Source organism: Brugia malayi (genome assembly GCF_000002995.4).
Source record: "Brugia malayi strain FR3 genome assembly, contig: Bm_v4_Chr2_contig_001, whole genome shotgun sequence".
NCBI lineage: Eukaryota > Metazoa > Nematoda > Chromadorea > Rhabditida > Onchocercidae > Brugia > Brugia malayi.
The window spans coordinates 12828561-12851887 of NW_025062476.1; the positions used below are offsets into that span (position 1 = coordinate 12828561).

The 23327-nt window shown below is 23.4% G+C and overlaps 3 protein-coding genes across 3 annotated transcripts; all 3 read right to left on the reverse strand.

Annotated features, from left to right (window-relative positions):
- Nucleotides 1-54: 54 nt before the first annotated feature.
- On the reverse strand, nt 55-7415 carry Bm17565 (Uncharacterized protein; the record flags this gene model as incomplete). Its single annotated transcript, XM_043079390.1, has 9 exons — nt 55-179; nt 698-810; nt 1238-1322; nt 1461-1548; nt 1922-2110; nt 2746-2873; nt 3345-3469; nt 4086-4209; nt 7340-7415. The coding sequence occupies 9 exons, from the start codon at nt 7413-7415 to the stop codon at nt 55-57; spliced, it is 1053 nt and encodes a 350-aa protein (XP_042935324.1).
- A 4497-nt stretch (nt 7416-11912) lies between these two features.
- On the reverse strand, nt 11913-18408 carry Bm13712 (Prenyltransferase and squalene oxidase repeat family protein; the record flags this gene model as incomplete). The annotated part of the gene is made up of 12 exons (XM_043079391.1): nt 11913-12046; nt 12398-12506; nt 12771-12961; nt 13402-13577; nt 13856-14126; nt 14865-15075; nt 15349-15835; nt 15923-16073; nt 16290-16380; nt 16737-17575; nt 17884-18011; nt 18314-18408. The coding sequence occupies 12 exons, from the start codon at nt 18406-18408 to the stop codon at nt 11913-11915; spliced, it is 2883 nt and encodes a 960-aa protein (XP_042935325.1).
- Nucleotides 18409-19353: 945 nt separating this feature from the next.
- On the reverse strand, nt 19354-22607 carry Bma-mrpl-37 (putative immunogenic protein NIP-2, putative; the record flags this gene model as incomplete). Its single annotated transcript, XM_001895521.1, has 9 exons — nt 19354-19460; nt 19633-19853; nt 20340-20507; nt 20782-20919; nt 21115-21189; nt 21344-21516; nt 21690-21824; nt 21949-22056; nt 22482-22607. 9 exons carry the CDS (start codon nt 22605-22607, stop codon nt 19354-19356), a joined length of 1251 nt encoding a protein of 416 aa, XP_001895556.1.
- Nucleotides 22608-23327: the final 720 nt, after the last annotated feature.

Sequence of the window (23327 nt, forward strand, 5' to 3'; positions counted from 1 at the left end):
TTATGAATTAATGAGGTTTTCTAAAATATAATACGCCACGTGTTTTACGTGAAGTCACTTTAATTGCTTTGATTCTCGTTCCATGAAAACACCTTTAATGATAGCTTCCGAAGTTGCTGTCATAAGTAAATTTCCTGTTATTGTCCATAAATGATGTTGAATAAATGCTCTACCACATTCTGAAAAAAAAAAATTTTTTTTAATTTTGTAGTTAATTAAAATAAAAAATAGAAAAAAAAAATTTATTTAATCAAAAATGTGCATTGAATATGTGTTATATTATTAAATAAATAAAGCAAATAATTAAACAAATAAATAAATAAAATAAAATAAACCAATGAAAAATTATCATTGATTAATTGATAAAATTAATGAAAAGTGATAAGATCAGTAATCAGTTTATAAACGTATAAAATTAATAAATAAAATATTGGCATTTATTATTAATAATGCTTTTCGTTTTAAGGAATAATTTGAACATTCTTTCCAAATATTACTAGCAAAGTTAATTACATTGATAAGTAATAATGTTTGTTATTTATTATTATCTATTGTTAGTAATAATAATTATTATTATCACTATTATTACTGTTATTATCATTATTATTATTATTATTATCACTTCTATAAATTATTATCATTTAATTATAACTAATTTAAAAAGATTAAAAACAATCAAAAAAAATGTAAAATTTACTAGCAATAGAGAAATGATTTTCACATAAAAGCCATTCATTGCTATTAATATCATTACTATGAATCCATAAACAATAATCCAATGGTTTTAATTCAGTAGGTGAGAAGCCACGACTGAAAATATTTGATAATTAGAAATTTTTTTTTAAAAAAATTGAAATTACTTTTTTTTTGAAAAAATATTAACTTGTTATTTTTTTATCAACAAACACTTATTTTGTAAAGTTTTATAAAAAATTAATTTTGAATCATATTAATTACAAAATACTAATAATTATACAAAAATAAATAAATAAAAATTTTGAAAAAAAAAAATTATAAAAATAATTCCAAAGGTATTATTTTGCAATAATTTTTAATTAATAATTATTGTATTCAATTTGTTTAAATTACACAAATGGTATTAATATATTACATAATTATTACAATTGTAAGAATGAAATAATCATCAATTAATTAATGATCAAATAAATTTAACAAATCACCTGATTTTTACTTTTTTAAAGATAATTTACCTGAATTTATTAAATGATTGATTTACCTGATATGATATCGTAGCATAGATGGTAGAAGTGTTGTTTCCACAAAATATGATGCCAATAATTTGTGATAATTTAAATTTTCCTCTTTATAAATTAAATAATTAATGAAAATAATGATTGCAATTTAATTTGTTTAAAATAAAAGACAAGAAAATAGGATAAAAATTAAGTTCGAAAAAAAAATAAAAAAAAAAAACTTTGCTAAAAAAAATTATTACTTACCAATTTTTTCTTTTGTTTTAGCCCAAATCTTCGTATAAAAACCTTTCATTGTTGCTGCTGCAAACGAATCAGCATCAACAATACGAATCTATAATATATTTTTATTTTATGCGTACGTACGTGTGTTAAGTTTTTATTAAGTGTTAAGTACGTGAATCAATTTGAAACAAATAAAAAAATAGAAACGTTTTATAAAATGCTTATAATTAAAATTTTTGTTTTTTTGTTTTTTTTTCGAGTAATAAAAATTATTTTTAAAAATAAGAATAAGAAAAAAGAAAATTAATTTTGTGAAGAATAAAAGATCAAAGATTAAAAAATATTAAATACTAAACACTAATATTTGGTACAATTTTTTGATAATTGTAAAAAAATATGGCGCAAATTGTAATTAGTCTTACATTAGTGGCGCAAATTGTAATGAATCTTACATTAATGGCGCAAATCGTAATGAATCTTACGTCAAAGATATCATTGATTGGATTTAATAATATTGCATCAGCATATTTATGAATTTCAACTGATAATGGGAAAATTTCTTCATCTTTATTTTCCAATAATTGTTTAATTGCTTCTGATAATAAATTACAGAAATCAGGCATCGGTGTGACAGGCATGTGACACTGATGTGCTATTGATTCTCGACATGCCTTAAAATATAAAATTTAACATTTTCAAGAAATTATAAAATAATTTATTCAATCATTAAATGATTTGCAAATTAATATATAATGAAGTATCATAACAAACTGAATATTTTTTTTTTTTTTTTTTTTTTAAGTATGTAAATAGTAGCAAATTAATAAGCAAATAATCATATAAACAAATTTTTTTTTTTAATGAATAATCAATATGCTAAAATATTTTTTTTTTAAATAATATTAAGCAAAAAAAGATTCTCATATACTTTTTGTTGTTAAATATAAGAGTAAATTATTAATAAATTCTTTTTGAAATTAATAAAATAAAATGAATTAGGTTGATTTGTTATTTTTTTAAGATAAATAAAAAAGATTTGAGATGCATATGAGAAATAAATTCATTTCTTGCATATATGTATTTATAATACTTAAATTTTACTTAATACTTATATATATAATTTAATATTTAAACATTTTATGAGCATAAATATAATACTTAATTTCTGTTAATGCTTATATGTAATTTAACACTTAAAAATTTTATAATGCTTGAACATATATATGTATATTAATACCTAAATTTCTAACTTAAAATTTTAACTTTAACTTAAATTAATTACTTAAATAATTACTTAAATTTTTACTTCATGAAATGAAACTTCTGCTTTAATTGCTAATTTGCCATCTTGTAAAACGTTTACTTCTCGAATACATAAATCATCGTTTGTATGAATATCTTCTACCTGATACATAATTGGTGATGGTCCAGCTACTAAAATAAATTAAATTTAAATTTATTCCTTTTTTTTTTTGGCAATTATTATCATTTATTATAATTATTCGTATCAGTTAAAAATAATTTCTATTCAAAATAATATTTTCTATATTTTTTCATTCTCTCCATTGTTTTTTTTTTTTTTTTTTACATTCAAAAATTAACAAATTTTATTAAATTTTATAAAATTATTAAAATGAAGTGACACTTAAAGAATTATATGATATTAAATAATGCTTATTTCGTTGAATTAATTGCATTTTCATTGAACGTTTTTTTTTTTTTTTTTTCAGTAAACTTTTTTTGGAAGATAAAAGAAAAAGTTTGAAATTGCAAATTAACAATTTTTTATATTAACATTCCATTTAGTAAAATTTTTTTTTTGTTTACTAAATTGAATTCATTTGTAAATATAATATTTAAAAAAAAAAAAAAAAAAAAAAAACAAATATTTGAAATAGTAATTACTTTTATTACAGAAATATGCGTGGCAACTATTTAGAGCCATTTTTTGTGGAATATTTTTGATTGCAGTTGCCATTGCACGTGATACGATTAATCCATTTGGAATTGTTAATTTAGTTGGTTCATATCTAAAAATAAACAAATAAATAAATAAAAATTATATAAAAAATTATATAAATTATATCAAGAATAAATAAAATTATACAAAAATCTTATAAAAAATTATATAAATTATAATTAAAAATAAAAAAAATAATATAAAAATCATATAAATTTGCATAAATTCAAAAATATTATATTTTCTTCATTTTATGATAAAAGTTACGACTACGAATAAAAAAATACGGTTAATGTTTGCATTTTGTGATAAAAATTACGGATCATGAATAATCACAATTAAATTTATTAAATTAAATACTAAATGAACTAGTGGATTTAAATTTTATTTTGCGATAAAAATTACGAATAATAATTTTACTTTATGATTAAGAATTAAGAATTAAAACAATCATAACAAATTTATTGAATTAAATGCTAAATAAATTCATACACTTAAAATGTTAACTTCTAATATCATTTATTAATATAAAATTTTGAAACTTGCAAAAATATTATTTGGCTTTATTTTAACAAATATTTAAGCAATTCGATGTAACTTTTTTCCCATTCTAAAAATATATCAAATAATTAATTTAAATTAATAATTATTAAGTACTTAAAATTAATAATTATGAATTAACTAACCTGTAAGTATCGGTGCTTATTTGTTCCAAATCGAATAAATTTTTAGCATCCATTAAATTGTTAGTAGTAAATAATTTCGAATTATATGACAAATGATGCGTAAATTGAATATACCGATGAAATGCTATAAATTAATTAAAATAAAAGTATAAAAGTTAAACTAAATTAAATTAAAGTTAGATTAATCACAGAATATTTTTTAAATAAGCAAATAATGGTCAGATTTAATTTAATACTTGATAAAAATAATATAAATTGTGATTTGTCCATTTTTCTGTTTCATTTTATAAAGTTAAAAAATTTAATTTAAAAACATTAGAAAGAGAAAAAGCACAAATCTTTTCTTTTAATTTCTAAAAATTTTCTTTTTTATCACTATTTTGTTATTTCAATTATATTTTTAGAAAGTAAGTAACTATGATTCGTTTAGTTATTTATATTTGGTAATAAAATATCTAATTTATGTATAAGTTTTGATTTTTTTTTTTTTTTTTCAATTAATGAAACAAAAATTTTTTAATAAAATTACAATGCGTAGAAAATTTTTCATTTATTTTTAAATTATCAAATGAGATTTAATCAAAATAGGCAATGTAAAATGGGACAAAATAATGAATCAATTGATTTTAATCAATTATTATGTAAAATTAAGTCAAATATTTACATTAGAAATGATAATTTAAATTAATTATTATTTAAATGCTGTATATCTGAAAGGAATAATTGATAAATGATGGAATTAAAATAGAATAATTAAATTGATGAATGCTTGATTCGAAACAATTCATACGTTATTGCTATGTAGTTTTCTTTAAAAAATTAATCGACTAATAATAATTAAATAATAATTTTAAATTGAATGACTGAGTAATGAACAAATCTAACTATGCATGCTATTAACAAAATATTAAGCATAATATGTTATCAATTATTTGATAATCATTTAATTTTATTAAATTAAAAAAAAAAAAAAAATTAAGCTAAAATTACGATTTATTTTTTACTGCTAGAAAAAAATTTTTTTCTATTTCAAAAATTTTCATCTAAAAACGATTATTAAGCAAAATGAAATTAATAAATGAATGAATTAAATGTTGATAAAATCAATGATAGATTAATACATAAAGTGAACTGAGCAAATTAAATCACACAAACATTTTGCTAAAGTTTTTATTGAAATTTAATTCCCTTCAAAAATTTAATTCGATATTTTTTTATCAAAATTAGTTATTCAAAATAATTATTATATTTGTAACAATCTTCAATAACAATTCAAAAATTTAATTTAATATTCTTTTTATCAAAATTTATTAAACAAACTAATTATCATATATTTGTAACAATCATCAATAACAATTCAATGAAAATGAAATGAAAAATTTAATTTCATATTTTTTCATTTAAATTTAACATTTTCTAAGTTTACTTATTTAAACTCAAAAACAAAAGATGAAGCATAATGATAACACATATATGTGTAGAAGTGAGATTTAAGTAATACTTCTAGCAACGATGAATAAATCTTTGAAACATTGCGAGAAAAAAGAAAAATCAATAGCTTAAAGGGAAGATTCTTCGAAAAAATTTTTTCAAACTTGCAAATAAATTTTTCAAATAAAAATAAAATTTCCTTCAAAAATATTTAAAAATGTACCAAAAAGAAAAAAAAAATTTTTTTTGAAAGTTTTTTATTATTATAAAACATATTTTTTTTTTTTAACTTATTAATTCATCAATATGTGAATTATTAAATATGATTAATCCAAAGAATAAATTATAATTTTTATCCAATTCATTAAAGTGAAATTCAAGATAATTTTTTTTTTGCTGTAAATTTTTTGAATTAACAAAAGAAAAAGAAAGAAATTAAAAATAAAAAATTTTACGATTCATTCGTAATAACTATAATTAATAAATAAATAATTAAATTAGTAATAACTATAATTAGTAATAAAAATAAAAAATAATTCGGTGTAATTGAATCAATCAATAAACTATTTTATTTTAAATTTATATTTGAAGTATTTTTTATAATATTTCAATCAATGAAAAAAAAAATATATATAAATGTATAATTTAATCGATAATTTTAAAGATTTGAAGAAAAAAAATATTTTTTTTCTTTTCTGTCAAAATTTCAATTTATCCTTATTTCATATCTTTTATGGCAAATGAATAAATTAACGAGATTGAAAAAAAAAAAAAAATCCACTTTTCAATTCAAAATAAATCATTTTCTCATTTTGTTCAAATATAAAAGGAACAAATTATAATTAAAGCATTCTTTGATATAAATTTTTTTTTTAAAAAAAAAATACTATTTTATTTTAGTTTAATAATTACAAAATTAGTTTTTAAGTTACAAATTTAAATACACATTAAAGTTACCAAAAAAAAAAAAAGAAATGAAATAAATGAAAAAATTTTGGCTGCTAATTAAATATTAAATATTAATATTAAATATTGATTTAATTTTTGCTGTGAAAAAGTAAAAACAAAAAAAAACAAAAACAAAAACGAAAACAAATTTTCTTTTCAAGATTTGTAATGAAATTTTCATTTCTAATTTTTCATTACCTTTTCACATACTTTGAAAATTTGTTTTTACTTAATTCAATTGTCAATTATTTTATATAATTTTGAAAATTTTACAAATAAAATTTGCTTCCAATTATATATAAAATAGTTATTATAAATTAATAACCAAATATACTAATAGGTATTATATAAAAATAATATTAAAAAATTAATTGATGAGCTTATGAAGTATAAAATTATTATGTTTTAAATTTTATGCTAATTTTTCATTACCTTTTCACATACCAAAATTTTCATATTCTATCAACATTTACAAAGAATTTTTTCCTAATTTAATTGTGAATTATTTCATTTAATTCAAAAATTTTTAAATAATTTTTTTTTTTTTTTTTTTACATTTTATAAATATTACTAACAATTTATGTTGATAGGCGATTAATAGAGAAACTTAAGAAATATAAAATTATTTCGTTTTTTTAATTCAATCATCAATTATTTTATATAATTCTTTAAATTATTTTTTTTTTTTTTTTTGTTTACATTATATAAATTACTAGCAAATTATATTAATTGGAATTTGTATAAAATTAATATTAAGAAATTAATAAAAAAACTTAAGAAATATTTCATTTTTTTTTTTAATTTTTTTTTTTTTATTTATTTATTTTTTTTTTTTTTTTTTTTTTTATTTTTAACTAACAAAAATGAAAGCAAACCATTAGTTAATCGTTGTAAAAAATCGAATTTTTTTCCAAAAATTGATAGAGATTGAATGCCAGAACGTATAGCCATCTTGAAAAATTTCATTATCTCAATGAAATATGTGAAACTTTTCAATGGTACAATTTATATTATTCATTTTTAAACGATTTCCATTTATAGAATTTTACAAAAGTTTTTTTTTTTCTTTTCTTTTCTTTTCTTTTCATCGTTTTTTTTTTAAATTTTATTTTGTCATTATTTTTCATTCGTGTGTGGTAAAACGAGAAAAATTTCAAATAAATTACACAAATTACAAAAAAAAAAAAAAAAAAAAAAAAAAAAGATCCGTTTTCATATCAAAATTAAACTTTGTGCTCATTTATTAAAAAAGAAAAAAAATTAGGAAAAACGAGAATTTTGAAATTATAAAGTTAATTCAAAAAATAAATAAATAAATAAAAGATAATTAAATATGAAATTAAATAAATATTTCCATTTTAGCACTCATTTCTTTCCCACTAATTATTCTCATATTAAAGAATACTTTTCGAAAAAGAATAAATTAGAAAAATTTTGATTTAAATTTTATAAATTAAATTCAAATCAAAAAAAAAAAAAGCGAATATATTATCAAAGAGTAAATAATAATGTGAAAAGGAGAAAGGCTAATGTAATTTTTAAAATGCTAAACTATAAAAATTTAAGAGTTAACTTTATCATTTTATATATCAAATAATTTTTTTCAATTTTTTTTTTTTTTTTTTGAATGAAATATTGAAAATTTATATTATTTTACTAATTATTCATGCACTAAAGAGCATAAAAATAAAACTTCCTATTTCTTCAAAAAAAAAAAAAAAAAAGAAAAAAGAAGCAACATTTTAAAATTTCAAAACTTAAATAACGTTTAATGCTTCATTTTAAGTTAATAAATATTCAAAAAAAAAAAAAAAAAAAAGAAAAGGAATGAAATATCATATTTTTTTTTAAAAAAAAAATATATTAATCAATAATAAACAAACAGAAAAAAAGGAGTGAAATACATTTGCATAAATTACACAAATTACATCTCATTTTAATTTTTGATATATTTTCAAAAAAAAAAAAGGATCATTTTTTTGAAAAAATATTAATTTAATTATTTCAAAAAAAAAAAAAAAAAAAAGAAAAAGCAAACCATTAGTGATTTGTTGTGATGAATTGAATTTTTTTCCAAAAATTAGCATAGATTGTGCACTGGAACAATTTATAATATTCAAAAATTTCATCATTGTTGTGAAAAAAAAAAAAAAAAGTTTGATTAATGTGTATTTGTTTATTTTTATTATTTCAAAATTCACTCAATGTTTTGTTTTGTTATGGAGAGTGAAGATTGATTGTTGTATACAATAAGACTATTTGTGCAGGTATTCTCAAAATGTAAACATTATCGAAAGGTAAAAAGTTAACTTTACAAATAGACAATTCTATGTTTGTCTATTATATTCTTTGATGTAATATTTGTAAATAAATATTGCATCAAATTTTTGCTATTATTGATTTGAAATTAGTTATAAATTGAAAAAGGATAATAATAATAAAAAAAAAATAATACATATTTATATATTAATTTGAATATTACTCATTTATAGAAAATTAATTGATGCATTTCTGTTTGTCTTTTAAATTCTTTGCAAAATACTTATAAATAATTGTTGACTACAAAAATTTATATTAATATTGTTTACTATTGCAATTTTAATTGATTAATAGTCTCTTTGGGAACATATTTCTAAGATTTAAATATTAATAATAATAATTATAAAAGAGTCATTTTTTAAGTTTATAAGTAAATTTATGCAATTTTATTTTTATTTCTTAAATTTTAAATTTTGAAAAAAGTTAAATTTTGAATTTCTAGAACTCAGTGATAGGAAAAGTTTTTCCATTTCCAATAAAAATTTTAAATCGAGCAATAAGAAAAGCTTTATTCAATTTCATTTATGTTTTTTGTTTGTTTGTTTGTTTGTTTATTTTTTGTTAGAAGTAACAATAATATTTCAACAATTACAATTCAATATAATCAGTTCCTTTTTTTTTTTTTTTTTAATTTTTGTAAACTGACCAATTAGTTTTAATTATTAAACTTAAAAGAAGTAATCCATATAATAACATACATTTCATTTTATTCCTTTTATAAATTTTTATTGAAATAAAATGAAACTTTGAATTGTAATAAGAAAATTTTCATTCAAATTCTTTTTTTTTTTTTTTGAAGATTATTTCTATTTCAAAATAAATGACAGAGAGAGAGAGGGAGGGAAAAAAAGCACAAAATTATATAACAGTTAGTTGTCAACGTTTAAGAATTTTATCAAATTTAGCAAATTTTTTTTTTTTTAAATAAATTAAATTGTAATATTAGCTATTTTTTTTTTTGAAATAAAATATTGTAGAAAAAAAAAAGAGAAAATACAAATAAGTGAGATGAAAATTTATTCAAATAAAACTAAATAAATAATTGGAAATGGTGTAAATAATACAATTTCAAATTAGAATTAACAAATATAAAGGATTAGAAATGAAAAACAACAAATTGTATTGTGTAATTGATGAAAAAAAAGATTAAATTAAACTATTTATTTTCCAAAAAATGTTACTTATTATTAAATAAGTAAAACATAAACTAAATTATATTCTCACTTTTTTTTTGTTTTTCTGTTTTTTTCTTAAAAAAAAAAAAAATTCTATACGATAAGAAATAACAAAATTTCATTTATTTTTTACATTCGTTGCTTATTTGAAAAGAATAAATAAATTCTGGAAAAAAGAAGAATTTATTTCAGATTCTTCTAGAAAATGCATATATTTCACTCAATTAACTAACCATAAAATATTTGCAATTCAGAATTTTTTTTTTTTCTTAGAGTTAGAAAATAATTCTGAAAAATACTACAGGAAAAAAGTATTTATATATTTTAATATATTCAAAATCTTTGAAAGCAATAACTTAGCATATTTGAAACTTTTCAAAGGAATAAGTTAGCATTAGCATATTTAAAACTTTTCAAAGGAATAAGTTAGCATTAGCATATTTAAAACTTTTCAAAGGAATGAGTTAGCATTAGCATATTTAAAACTTTTCAAAGGAATAAGTTAGCATTAGCATATTTAAAACTTTTCAAAGGAATAAATTAGCATTAGCATAATTGGAACTTTTCAAAGGAATAAGTTAGCATATTTAAAAACTTTTCAGAAGAATAATTTGAACTAGTAAATATATTATGATTTAAATGCTAAACTTTTCTTTCAATAAGTGTCATACATACTTTTGCATTATTCGCTAATGTCCCATTTTCATTCGTTTCAAATAAAAAATTTAAAACTTTTATCGATTTTTTTTTTTTTTTCCTCTGAGGAAAAGCAAAAATGATATGGTTGAGAGAATGTTTGATAATATATCTAAGCTTTTCTCTATCTACCCAAAGCTTTGCAATTAATCATTTGAAACTATTGCCTACACGTCATTGCACTCAAATCAAATTCATCTTTAAAATATCTATGCTTATTGACTTCAAATGTACTTCATTAGCATATTTGCTTGCTAGCTAGCTATAGGCTATAGCTTACAAATTTTGCAATTTGCAACTATGTAAATTTACCCAGAATTCACGTCAAAAATTATTAACACTCTAAGAAGTAAACTTTAAAGTAAGTTTACTTGAAATTTCACTAAAATATTTAACATTGTAAAAGTAAATTGCAAGAAAATAATACATAATCATAACTGTTTGATTTATAAAAAATTCATTCTTTTTCTTTCTTTTTTTTTTTTTTTTTTTGATGTAATTTTATTATTTTACCGATGAAAGAAAAAAAAAAATGTTTGAATTTTTTTTGCATCAAAAAATATGGATGATTGTTTAATTGTAGACAACAAAAATTAATATCTATGATGATGAAAAGACAGAATGCAAATTGTTCAACAAGCAACAAAGTCACCTGTTAAACAAAAAAAAAAAAAAAAAAAAATTTTTTTTTTTTTTTCAAATAAAAACTGATATAATTGAAGATTGAAATTTTTAATCCCAATATAGAATCTTTCATTCTCTTTATGATAATAGATTTTTCATTTAAATTTTTAACTTAATTATTGCATTCCGCTCAACAAAACTATGAAAGAAGTCATTTGTTTACAGTAAATTTATTAGAAAAACTACTACGAATTGGAGGTTTTGAAAGTATTGTAAAAACCAATAAGACACAATGTTGAGAAAAAAAAAAGGAACGAAATGAAAATTTTAAACAAAACAATAAAATCATTCCAAAAATACTTTTCATTACATTTAAATTTATGCAATATTAGAGAAGATCAAACAACTACAAAACATAAAAATCGAATAAATTAATACTATGAATCTTAAAATGGAAAATTGTACTAAAAAAAAGCTGATAGCAAATATGTAAAATGAAAGAATGAATCAAATGAATGGAATTTTAACATTAAATAATATGATAATAAAATTATACAGCATTGAAACTTAAATTAAATATCATTAAAATCTCAAATTAAATATCATTGAAACATTGCATCAGTACAGATTTCATTTATCCATTTAAATTGATATTAGTTAGATGTTCGGCTGCTCGATTTGTGATATTTAGTGGTGGATATATTAGTCGTAAATTAGGCTCATGCAACAAAGACAATGCAGATATGCTGTAACATGTATGCAATGCATCTGAAATTATAAAGTTATGAATTAATGAAATGAAAAATTAAAAGTAATTCTATTTCAACTAATATTTGTTAAGCATAAAAGAGCAAAATTTTTTTAATAAATAATCTCAAATTTTTTAAAATTTCCATAAGCAAAAATTGAGAGAAGACAATATCTTCCTTCCTCCCACTTTTTTTTTCTTTTTTTTCAATTCCACGATGCTGCTTTCAATTAGAATTCAGATCTTAGAATCAAAATAATATTTAGTTCACGGTGAGAAAAACAAAAATTTATGGCTTAAAACTATGCAAATAATTACATTTATTCCTTTTCCACATTTAAATTTTTTGCAATGAATATTTTAAAACATACCAGGTACAACATCACTAAACTTGCCAAAACCTCCTAATTCTCGATCCTGAGTTGAGTAAATGAAAGATCGTAATCGCTCCCTATCCACAAACATATAAGCATCCAAAATCTAAAATAAAAAAAAAAAAAAAATTTCGCTCAAAGTAGAAAATTTAGAGGGAAATGAAACATTCGAACAGCAAATTGAAAAAAAAAAAAAGGGCACAATTTGAAAATATAAAATGCTATTATCAAAGTAACATTTCAGGATGAAACTTTCATCCTGCAGAGATAAATTGAATGACAAAATTCTAATTATATAACTATATAAGGAATGAAAACAAATAAAAAGAAATATTATTTACTGCTTTTTTTTAACTTAAAATTTACACACCTTAAGTGTTCCACCAATCCAAAATGCATAGCAACTATCATCTGGCTTATTAGCTCGACCGTGAAAGCCTTCATCTTGCTTCCATAACGCCCATTTCACAAGTCTTTCAATTTGTTTATGTGTTAGAACACTCTCATCCCATAGATGTCCTGCCATTGCTAATGCAGCTATAGCACAAAATGTTGAGCCTCCTGAAATTTTAAATAGTTCTAACAATAATACTGATAATAGTTAATTGATAGTATTAACACTTGTTCATTAGTTCTAAACCATCTTATAACTCTAAACGTTTATAATGTTAAAAAAAAAAAAAAATGAACTGAATAGTTGCATTAGATTTAAATAAAGATATATTTCAATTTAAAGACTTATTTCAAATTTCAATTCAAAGATTTATTTCAAACACTACTCACTGCTTATGCTTACCTTAAGTTTGTTTAAAAAGTTGCTATTCGTTTTACACTTTGCTTAAACTTTTACATTTATTTGAGCTCTTTTACGGATTCTTCTCGTACTTTTCTACCTTTATTTTTTCCTCAATTCACTTATGAAATATGGCTTATTTGGAAAGGATTTTTTTCACAAAATTTTATCCTGTCATTGAAATAACTATTAAAAAAAAACTGCTAACCATGACTTTCAAGAAAAGGCGCTTGACCGATACCGCCATCAAAATTAACACATCGTTGAATAAATTTCAGCACTGATTTCATGTTGATTGCACTAAAATCATTGAGTATATAACATATCGCAATAGCACAATACACAAAACGCATATCATTTTCCGTTCCTTGTTGTCCTCGAAAACTGAAAAATAGCAATAATTATTTTTTTTTTTGAAAGATTTGATATTTAAAATCACTAATGATATTATCCTCTTACATCTATTCTCAATAATCTATGTTAATTCATAAATAAAAAAATTAAATTACAAATTTTATCCAGTAAAATACTAATTATCAGAAAGTAAAAGGAACAAGTAAGACTGAAGAAAAACGATAAAATTAGCAATACAAAATTCCAACTATTCTATTCATCCATGCAAAAATTTTAGTTTAAAGATTTGAAAAATAAAAAATCCAAACCTTCCATCACTAAGCTGATCACAACATATTCCTTCCAGTACAGCTTTCCTATCTACTCGACTTAAATCATCTCCGAGAATCAACAAAGAACAAAGAGCTACATAAGTCTGTGAAATATGAGCACTATCATACAAAAAATAATTCGTTGTTGTATAGGTATCCAATTTTGTAACATCTACATCATCACCACTACTACAGTTACGCGTTTCATACCATAATGGCTTAGAAAAACCAAGAGATCCACGAAAACCGTATGCTTCCTTTGGACAACCTATAAAATAAAACAGTCAAATTAGAATATGCAAAAAGAGTAACAAATTTTTAAATCGATAAGAAAAATTTCTGAAATTACGACAATATCTCAAAAATGCAATAAAGAAAAAAAAATGAAAAATGTAAAAAAAAAAAAAAAAGATATCTTTCCTATCCGAAATGCAAGCAAACATGTTAGCTGTGAAAAGAGTATAAATGAGTGAGATTTTTTTATCATAGAAAACAAAGGAAATAAAAAGTATAAATGCAAAAATTGGGTAACATATGTGAAGAAATGTTGAAACAACAAAACTGCAATAATCCCAACTTCTGGAATTGCAGTAATTCCAAAAAAAAAAAAGGACTTCAAATCTCCTTAACTAAACAAATAAAAACACAGTTTAAGACGCGAAAAACAAATTTACACATTATTTCCAAAATCATTCATAACATACATTTGATAGTTTATTATTTCATTCTCAGTTCTTATTTTAACAATTTTAAGAATCCAGCAAAATACAACGTTTTCCATGATCACAATTTATCCATCATTTTCATAGCTCTATTATCATTTGTAAGAAAGAATTTAAAAACTTCATTTCTACCAAATTACTTGGTAATTTCCTAAATTTATTTCTGTATATTAACTTTACCTGACAAGATTTTAAGAAAAAAAAATTGCAAAGAAAAAGAAAGCAGAGGAAAACGTATTATAACAAGTAATAGTGAATTCTTTAGTGGAAATACCTATCCCAACCTTGTAATACAATTTTTGAAAAAAGTTGCTCATCAGCAACATCTCTCACTATTTCTGGTTCAGGATAGTTATTTTCAGGATGTGTATCCAATGGCTGCAATGTTCCAGCATTAGCATTCAGAAGAAGATTTTCTGAAGTACCAATATCAGATTCCACATCAAAAATATTTACTTTTTGCTGATGAATATCAGAATGCACATTAATATCAGAATACGACCTAAAAATTTTTTGTCAAATCTGTTAAAAAAAGTGCACGATAAAAAACAACTAAAATTAAAGGATTAATAAACTGAGAGGAAAAAAAGTTCAAACAATAGATAAAGCATATATGAAGAAAAAACTCTCAACTATTCCAAATTTAAAATCACTTTGCATAAGATTATTATTTATAATTTTATTATCCAAAGTTACTTATGATATTTATGTTACTTACCTTGTTATATCAAGAGTATTAACATCAATTATATCTTTCATTTTGGATGCACCTCTCCACAGCATCTTCTCTGATAGATACTGATCATTGTGAGTACTAATTTGTTCATACCATAGACTTCCATCATCCATCATTCGAAATAAAAACAATTTCTCATTACCAGAATCAGTATCAGTATTGAGGAAAGAAAGAGCTCGTGTTGGTCCACTTCCAAATAAAAGCCTTTCAGCTAAACGTGGAATGTGTATATTATACTTAGGTTGCTCTCGATAAAATGCAACTGCACTACGAGGTTCTTGTAGTCGTTTGATTGATGCTAACGATGACCACGTCGTACCATGCAAATGACGATAGAGAGAAAATGTTTGTACATCAGGATGTATGGTATGTTGCAAGACAAAGATCGGATAAATAGTGCCATTTCGATCAGTATCTCGAATAGGTGGAGCACTTGTAATATGATGTCCACCATGATAGATGCTATGAGATGATTCCAAACAAGTAAGTCCACGCATTCGCTCATCCACAAGCACAAACCTTTCAAATTCATACATTCAATATTACACTTATGTAATCTAAACTCATTAACAGTAAGCTTTTAGTATGAAAAAAAAAAAATCTTACTTTCTCGATGTACAAATAAGAAGCATTTGTGGGACATCAGGAAGACTGTATAACTGATGTATTCGTTCCTTCTCAAAAGCACCTTTGTATTGAAAATGATATGAATTCCGCGATGTATCATCGTATTCAGGAACAGTATAAAGTAAATTACCTGTAAATTATTTGTAATCAATTAATTTTTTTTTCTGCACCACTAAACTAAATGCATCATTTCAGAATTCAAAACAATCAACCAATAAATTCAATATTAAACTATTATTTACTAATCATCTCATTCATGTACTTTGACTTTTATCAAATCTGTAATAAGACCATTCACTAGGAAATCAAAGAAAAAAGAGAAAAAAAGTGTCAGAAGAATTCTAACCGTCCGAAACACCAACTCTCAAATCAATCAAATGAACACCGTCTTTGTTAGCTGCATATATCAATCGTGGATGGTCCGATCCAGCTATCGACTGCAACAAATTTAGAATAATCAGAGTATATGTGGCAGAAAATACACCAAATTAAATATTTACAGCACTCATTTCCTTAAATCCTATATATCACTAATAACGTGAAAAATGGATTTAATAACGGATGCTCTTAAAAAAAAAAAAAAAAATTAATTCTTATCATAAAGTTATCCGGGAGAAATGATCAACACTTAGGTGAATTTTATGAAGTCATGAAGATGAAAAGTTTAACTGCTTAAATATTAAAAATAAGATGATACTAATCTATTATTAGCTATTAGAAATAAGGTAACATAAAATTCAAATGAGTAATTTTGAAGAACAAAAAATTCAAAAAAATATGACAAGATACTAACCTCAATATCATAGCTACATTTTGCTTGAATAAAATTCCCACCCACTTCTCCATACCAAATTCGAGCACTATCATCAAGAAACACTATTTCATCGTTCATATAAGGTATGAATGACAGAGAATGAATAGGACGATGAAAAAGTGTGGATACAATATTATTTTCCGGATCACAAAGATATAATTCTTTTTCGCTACGAGCCAAAATTCGACATCTTTCTCCAGTGGGCTTATAAGGTCGAATTTCAAGTAAGGCAGTACTCACATCTAATGTTCGACAATATTCCGGATTATTAGAACTATGATTATGTATAAGTTGCTCTTCAAATATAGATATATCCTTTTCAGCAGAGGAATTACAATTTCTCTCCGTTATTTCCGTTGTTTCGGAATTCTCTTGATGTTCATCCCTATCATATGATACAATTTTCCACTCATCAAATTCTTCATCTCTTAAATGATGTAAACGAAATTCCAATAAACGTTTCCTTGTTGAAAGCTCACTTACACACCAAAGTATCACCGAACCATCAGAAGAAGGATCTTCGACCACTTCTAGTAAATTTCTATTCTTCAGTCGATTACTATGAGTTTCAAAAGGCCAATGTCCTGCATGTCGCACTGCTAGACAATCTTGAACCCATGGCATTGTTCGAGCTAAAAGTTGTGGGAAACCCACTGAATGCGGTACCATATAAGGCCGTTGCCAGTGATGCGCAAGATTATACTGCGATACATAAAAATCTTTGCTCGGACAACTGGGCCCTTGATCTTGAATAGTAGGATTGATTTTGATACCACCAAGAACAGAACATCCTGTGTCCAAAAATCCAAAATGTGGGGCTGGCGGTGCACAGAAGCCCATTATTCTTATAAAAGAAACTCTAAAACATTTGCAAATAGAAATCTGCAAAAGTTTGAACATATCAAATCATAGAAAACAAAAAAAGAATTGAAAAGAAAGTACGAATGAATGATATGGAATAAAAATAAGAATGAAATGAGACATACAGCAAGAGCTTTAAATTTAACAAATTAACAAAAAAAAAAAAAATATGTGAACTTTGTTACAAAAATTAACACGAAGTTTGCTTGCATTTCGTAAATACACAGTTAATCAGAAGTATTGATATTTCTTATGAAACACTTACCAGAATCACTTTTTAACTGCAAACGATAAATCCATTCGATAAGTTTTTCTCTTAACTCTGCATCCACCTCTTCCTCCAACTTTCCCAGAACATCAAGTGTCGATAAAGTGAAATAGAGAATTGCTGCTCTGAGGTCAAAACTTTTTTCAAAAATAAATTTAGTTTGAAAATCTAAGTTGAAAGTAAATCTAGAGATTCAGTAGAACAGAAATAAGTGTCATAAATTTAATACACATATTTATGTTTGTTTTTCTTGCAACAAAACATAAAAAATATTTTTCAAAAAATGTTTTATTTTTTTCTAGGAACATTTATTTAAAAATCCTAATATCTAACCTATTCTGATTAAAAGTTAATACCAAAAGACAATTTCGATTACTAATAAATATGGGTATTATCCGAAGCAAACAGTATAAAATAAATAACTAACCTGTTTGAATCAAAACTTCGATAATTAGCAGGTAACGTAATAAGATGTCCTCGTAGAAATTTCAAGTGTTGTGAAAGAAGAAGTGTTTCAGACATAAACAACAAATCTACAAAACTGGAACGAATTATATAAAATAATTCTCTAAATACCTAGTTTTCATTTTTTTTTTTTTTTTTCAAGAGCATAACCAAAAAGAAAAAACACACTGTTGTTCTCACCAAAAATAGAAATAAACTAGAACTTCTTCAATATTCAACCATTAAAAAACTCATTTATCACCAATCCGTTTTGATAAACTCTCCTCATCAGTCAGTTTCATCTCATTAACGATTGGTTACAGTCATCAATCGTTACAACCGATCATTTCTGTCAGAGTCTCTATGTTAGGATACCAGTCAATAGTTTATAATCACTTGTTAATGAGATGATATGTCCCTTTTGTTTACCAATTTTAATAGAAAAACCTGCTCATCATACTTTCCATCAACTCAATTAGTAAATAGTAAATTAAAAAAAAAGACTACTTCATTCTATCAGTTGGCACAAAATGTTGAGAAAAAATGAATAAAAGAAAGAAAATAACATTCGATTAACTGGATCAAAGGTCGGAGATACTACGTCTTAATAAAGAATTATCAAAGTCGAAGATAATATATCTTAATCAAGAATTATCCTACGTCTTATATATAAGAAGAAATTATCCTGTATTTATATATGGATTATCTTGTATTATCTCGTAAAAATTGAAAGGAATGCTTAGGTGTAAATATGGTTAGGGGAAACAAACGTGAAATATTTAACAACAAAAATGGTATAACGTATTTTGAAATGTACATAAGCAAAGAAGGTTACGACTATCGAATGCCGAAAGCCATAAAAATGATGTAAAGCCATAAAAAAAATGTATATTATCGGTATAAGATTACCATATGGTGATAAAAATATGCAAGCTTTTTTGAAATGAAATTTTATAAACTATAATAAAATATTTAACAACAAAAATATCATTCATACGAACATATTTTACAATTTACCAATTATCACCTCACCAATAATAAAGCCATAAATTTCCTAAAAGTATCCATATTTAAATCTTTTATGGCATCGAGATTTTCCGTAAACTTCCCACATTTATACAGTTGAAGACCTGAAAAAAAAAAAAAAAAAACTCAGTTAAATTTTATTATTCATTTTGATGAATAATAAAATTTAACTTGTTTTGAGGAACTTGAATCTAAATATATATGTTCTCACAAAAATAAGTTACCAGTCAAAACAAATAAAAATAATAAAAAGAAAAAACTGAACAAAAAATTTACCCGGTTCAATCCAAACAATATTTTTAAATCGACTATTCGATCCTAAATCAAGCGTATTCAACTGGAACACAACTAAATCCAATCGACCGTTGACAAGTTGTACAGCACGTGTAACCACTGGTTGATCTATGAGAGTTTCAAAATTGGACTGACCATGTCGTGTTGCTTGTGCTACTGCCGCACCGAAACATACCATTATCGCCTTAGCACCTAATTGTTCGCTAGAAAAATATATTGATGTAAAATATTGCTACCCTAATAAATATTCATTAAATAAGAAACATTATTTTAACTTACAAAATTCAAACCGTAACTAAAGCTCTTCTCACTCTAAACTTTTACATAATATATTAGTTGAATATTAATTAACATATAAAATTTGAAACGATAGAAGGTCGTCTTCTTCAAAAATTTTGAAAGTAGTTTTTTTTTTTTCCTTCTTTAGCAATAACTCATATTCACCAGTGCACTATTTATCATTTTTCACAAGTATTCTACAATATGGTAAAAATAAAAATATAGTATTCTATAATCAGGAATAAATTTCTACCTTTATTTATTTTTCAGAAAAAACTACCACATATACTGAAATCATAAGTTATTATTACAGAACTGATCATTAAAGCGCACTGGTGCCAATAGATAAGAACCACTTAAGATAGTTGATGAGATCAAACAAATGAAGTTAAGATGTCAACATAACTTACATTGTCCAAGGATATTTTTGGTTTTGTTCATGATACCACAACACCGTATCAATAAAAAGATTCTCTTTAGCTCGTGGTAGTACCACACTATCGTTATAGATGTGGTCCGAAGTGAGATCGATTCGAGGATTGATCGGCGCTGTGTCTGGTATCTTTATATTACTTAATCTGGAAATCAAAGAAATTAATTTAAAAATCTATAAATATAATTAAAAGTTGCTCTTTTTTCCATTCAATTCCTGTTTCCCAAAAACATTTGCTCTTTCTTGAAACGAAAGAGGAAAAAAAGTTGTTCAAAGCAAAAGACGATTTCCTTCTTGTCAGACATTGCAGAACAGATTATTTCCAAAACGATGCACAATTTTCATTGTTAACTTAAAATTACCGTAAAATCCTTTTATTTAATTTAAAAAAACCAAAAGATAAAAGAGATAAAAATTACCCAGCAGCTTTCGTCCACGGTTTGATAGGTTCTGAAGATTGAACAATGATGTGAGGTTCTGAACGAAGGACGAATGGAATTTTATTTTCCACATTATCAACTTGTAACATTGCACTTAATGGTTCATCACGGTCATATCTAAAACTAATTTATCTAAAATCTCCAAATACACATATCTATTCATCAAGTTCCGGTATATAGCAGCGATAACAGAAAATAGTAATATTGCTCTAATTTTATCCGAATTTATTTTCTACATAAATTATTGTTGGATGAATGCCTTTAAACTAATCAAGCATTAGAAAAAAATTATTGAATTCTACTACAACATACCTAAGGTTTAATAACTGTGAATGTTGTAAAGCCATAAGATGTGCAGTGCGAAATAGATTATCCAAAATTATTTTCCTAAAATATTATTTTTGAACAGATGAAGAGTGGTTTTTTTTTTTTCGAATATACATCAAACAGGCCGAAATGTAGATTAGCAATTTTTTACAACATTTTCTTTATGAAAAGAAAAATTCTACAAGATTCTCGTTATGCCTGAAATAAAACACACCCTCTTGTTAACAATGGAGTACCATGTACACGATATGGAAAATAATTTGTCCAAAATATAACAGGATCAAAAAGACGTGGCAATTTTTCCAACGTTGGATCATATCGCTCTCCATGCATTATACAATCACTTAAATGATTCTCGAAATGTTCAGGCAATGGTATTTTTGAAGCCTAAAATTAATCAGTGAAACTGCTGAATAGAGAAAAAATTGCAAAGCTAAATTATGATAATATTGATATAGCCATTACTTGATCTAGAAAGGAATATGTAATTAAATATATCGTTATATTTGTAAATCTATTGAATTTATAAGTACTCAAATATATTGAATTTACAAGCATACCAAATTTAAAATGCTTTCCGGAAAACCAATCCTTTTTACTGCCTTCGACAGAGAGCAAGCCTGGTCAATCCCATCAGTAAATGCTACAGTACCATCAAAAAGAGAGCACTCAACTGATTTATAAAGCGGATGTTGCTAAAATCATGTTAACTAATTATACTATAAAACATTTCAAAATCTATTATTATAACTATTACCATATATTTTTATAATAAATATTTCAACGGTGAATCTCAAAAAGAGAAAGGAAAATTATTACATGAAGTTGTGGTATTTTGTGGGCAGGATGAGAAATGACTGGTAATTCTCGTTCTTCTGTTGCAAAGAAGTTTGGATCATTGGGATCATATATTTTGAATCCTGCCTCCTAGAAATGTGAAAAAAACTTGAAATTGGAAGCAAATTTAAACTTGAATATTACTTGTAAGTCTCTGTGGGAAAACTGTCTATCCATTCAAATCAAAATATCAAGAATAAAATCAAGTATAGAATCTGTTAAATCATTAAATTAGTGATTTTGTAAACACAAAAACTTTTCTTACTTTCTTTGGTGCAATCATTACTCTCAGAAAAAAAAGAAAAAGGGAATTACTTCCGTTCCCTTTTTATTCCCAGTATGACTACTTAATAAAAAAGAATAATGTTAATCGAGAAAGTGAATTAGCAAGAACAGAGAGCATTTTATTTAGCTTAAGGCAGCATTTTTCTATTATTAAAAAAGATAAATAAGTGACAAAAAGAATGGAGTCAGTTGTCGCTTAAATCTGTGCCAGCTAAAAAACATTCACTCACCCGTACGGCTGAAGAAATTATAAATGATGGCATTTTCCGTTTATTCCTTGCTGCCAGAATATTTTTAAATATCCTTGTATCCATCTTTCCCCATTGTTTTTGTGGCTTAAATTTCCGGAATACCATCGTGCTAGCTTCACAAGATTCAACATGCGCATTCAGAAACGGAATTTGTAAATTAAATTATTCAAATCTAAACTTCAAATCTTGTTTAAAAATTCAAGTTATTACATTCAACATAGAAATTCCATATATGGCATTGTGCAACTATATATATGCAAGTCAAAAGTAATAAAGTGAGATATAATAACACTGCTAGATATTTGTTAACTAATAACAATTAAAAATTTTAAATTAAAAAAAAAGAAGTTGAGAAAAAAGAAATTGTTATTTCTTTATTAATTTTAAATTTCATTCTTAAAAAAAGCATTTCGAAATTTAAAAAAAAATAAAAAATTTTAAATTTCATCCCAAAAAATCATATCTTAGAACTTCAAGCTATACTAAGTCTAACTAATTAGTCAATTCAGAAAGAAAGAAATAAAACATATCCAATCCTATTTATTCGTCCATTCATCATCTTTTCATTCATCTTAATCCATTCAAAAAAAAATTTTTTTCATATTTTAATATTTCAAATTCTACAGCAATTAAAGCAGTTTTACTTCAAAAACCAAAATTAAAACAAACAGAAGACCAAATTACAAAAAAAGATAAATTAGCTCACACAATTAAGCTAATTTATCTTAAAACTGTACCCAAGTGCATGTCAAGAAATAACGAGTTCTTCATATGCAATTCCAAAATACCATTTCTTAAATTAATGTATATTGAAATTGCTTATTC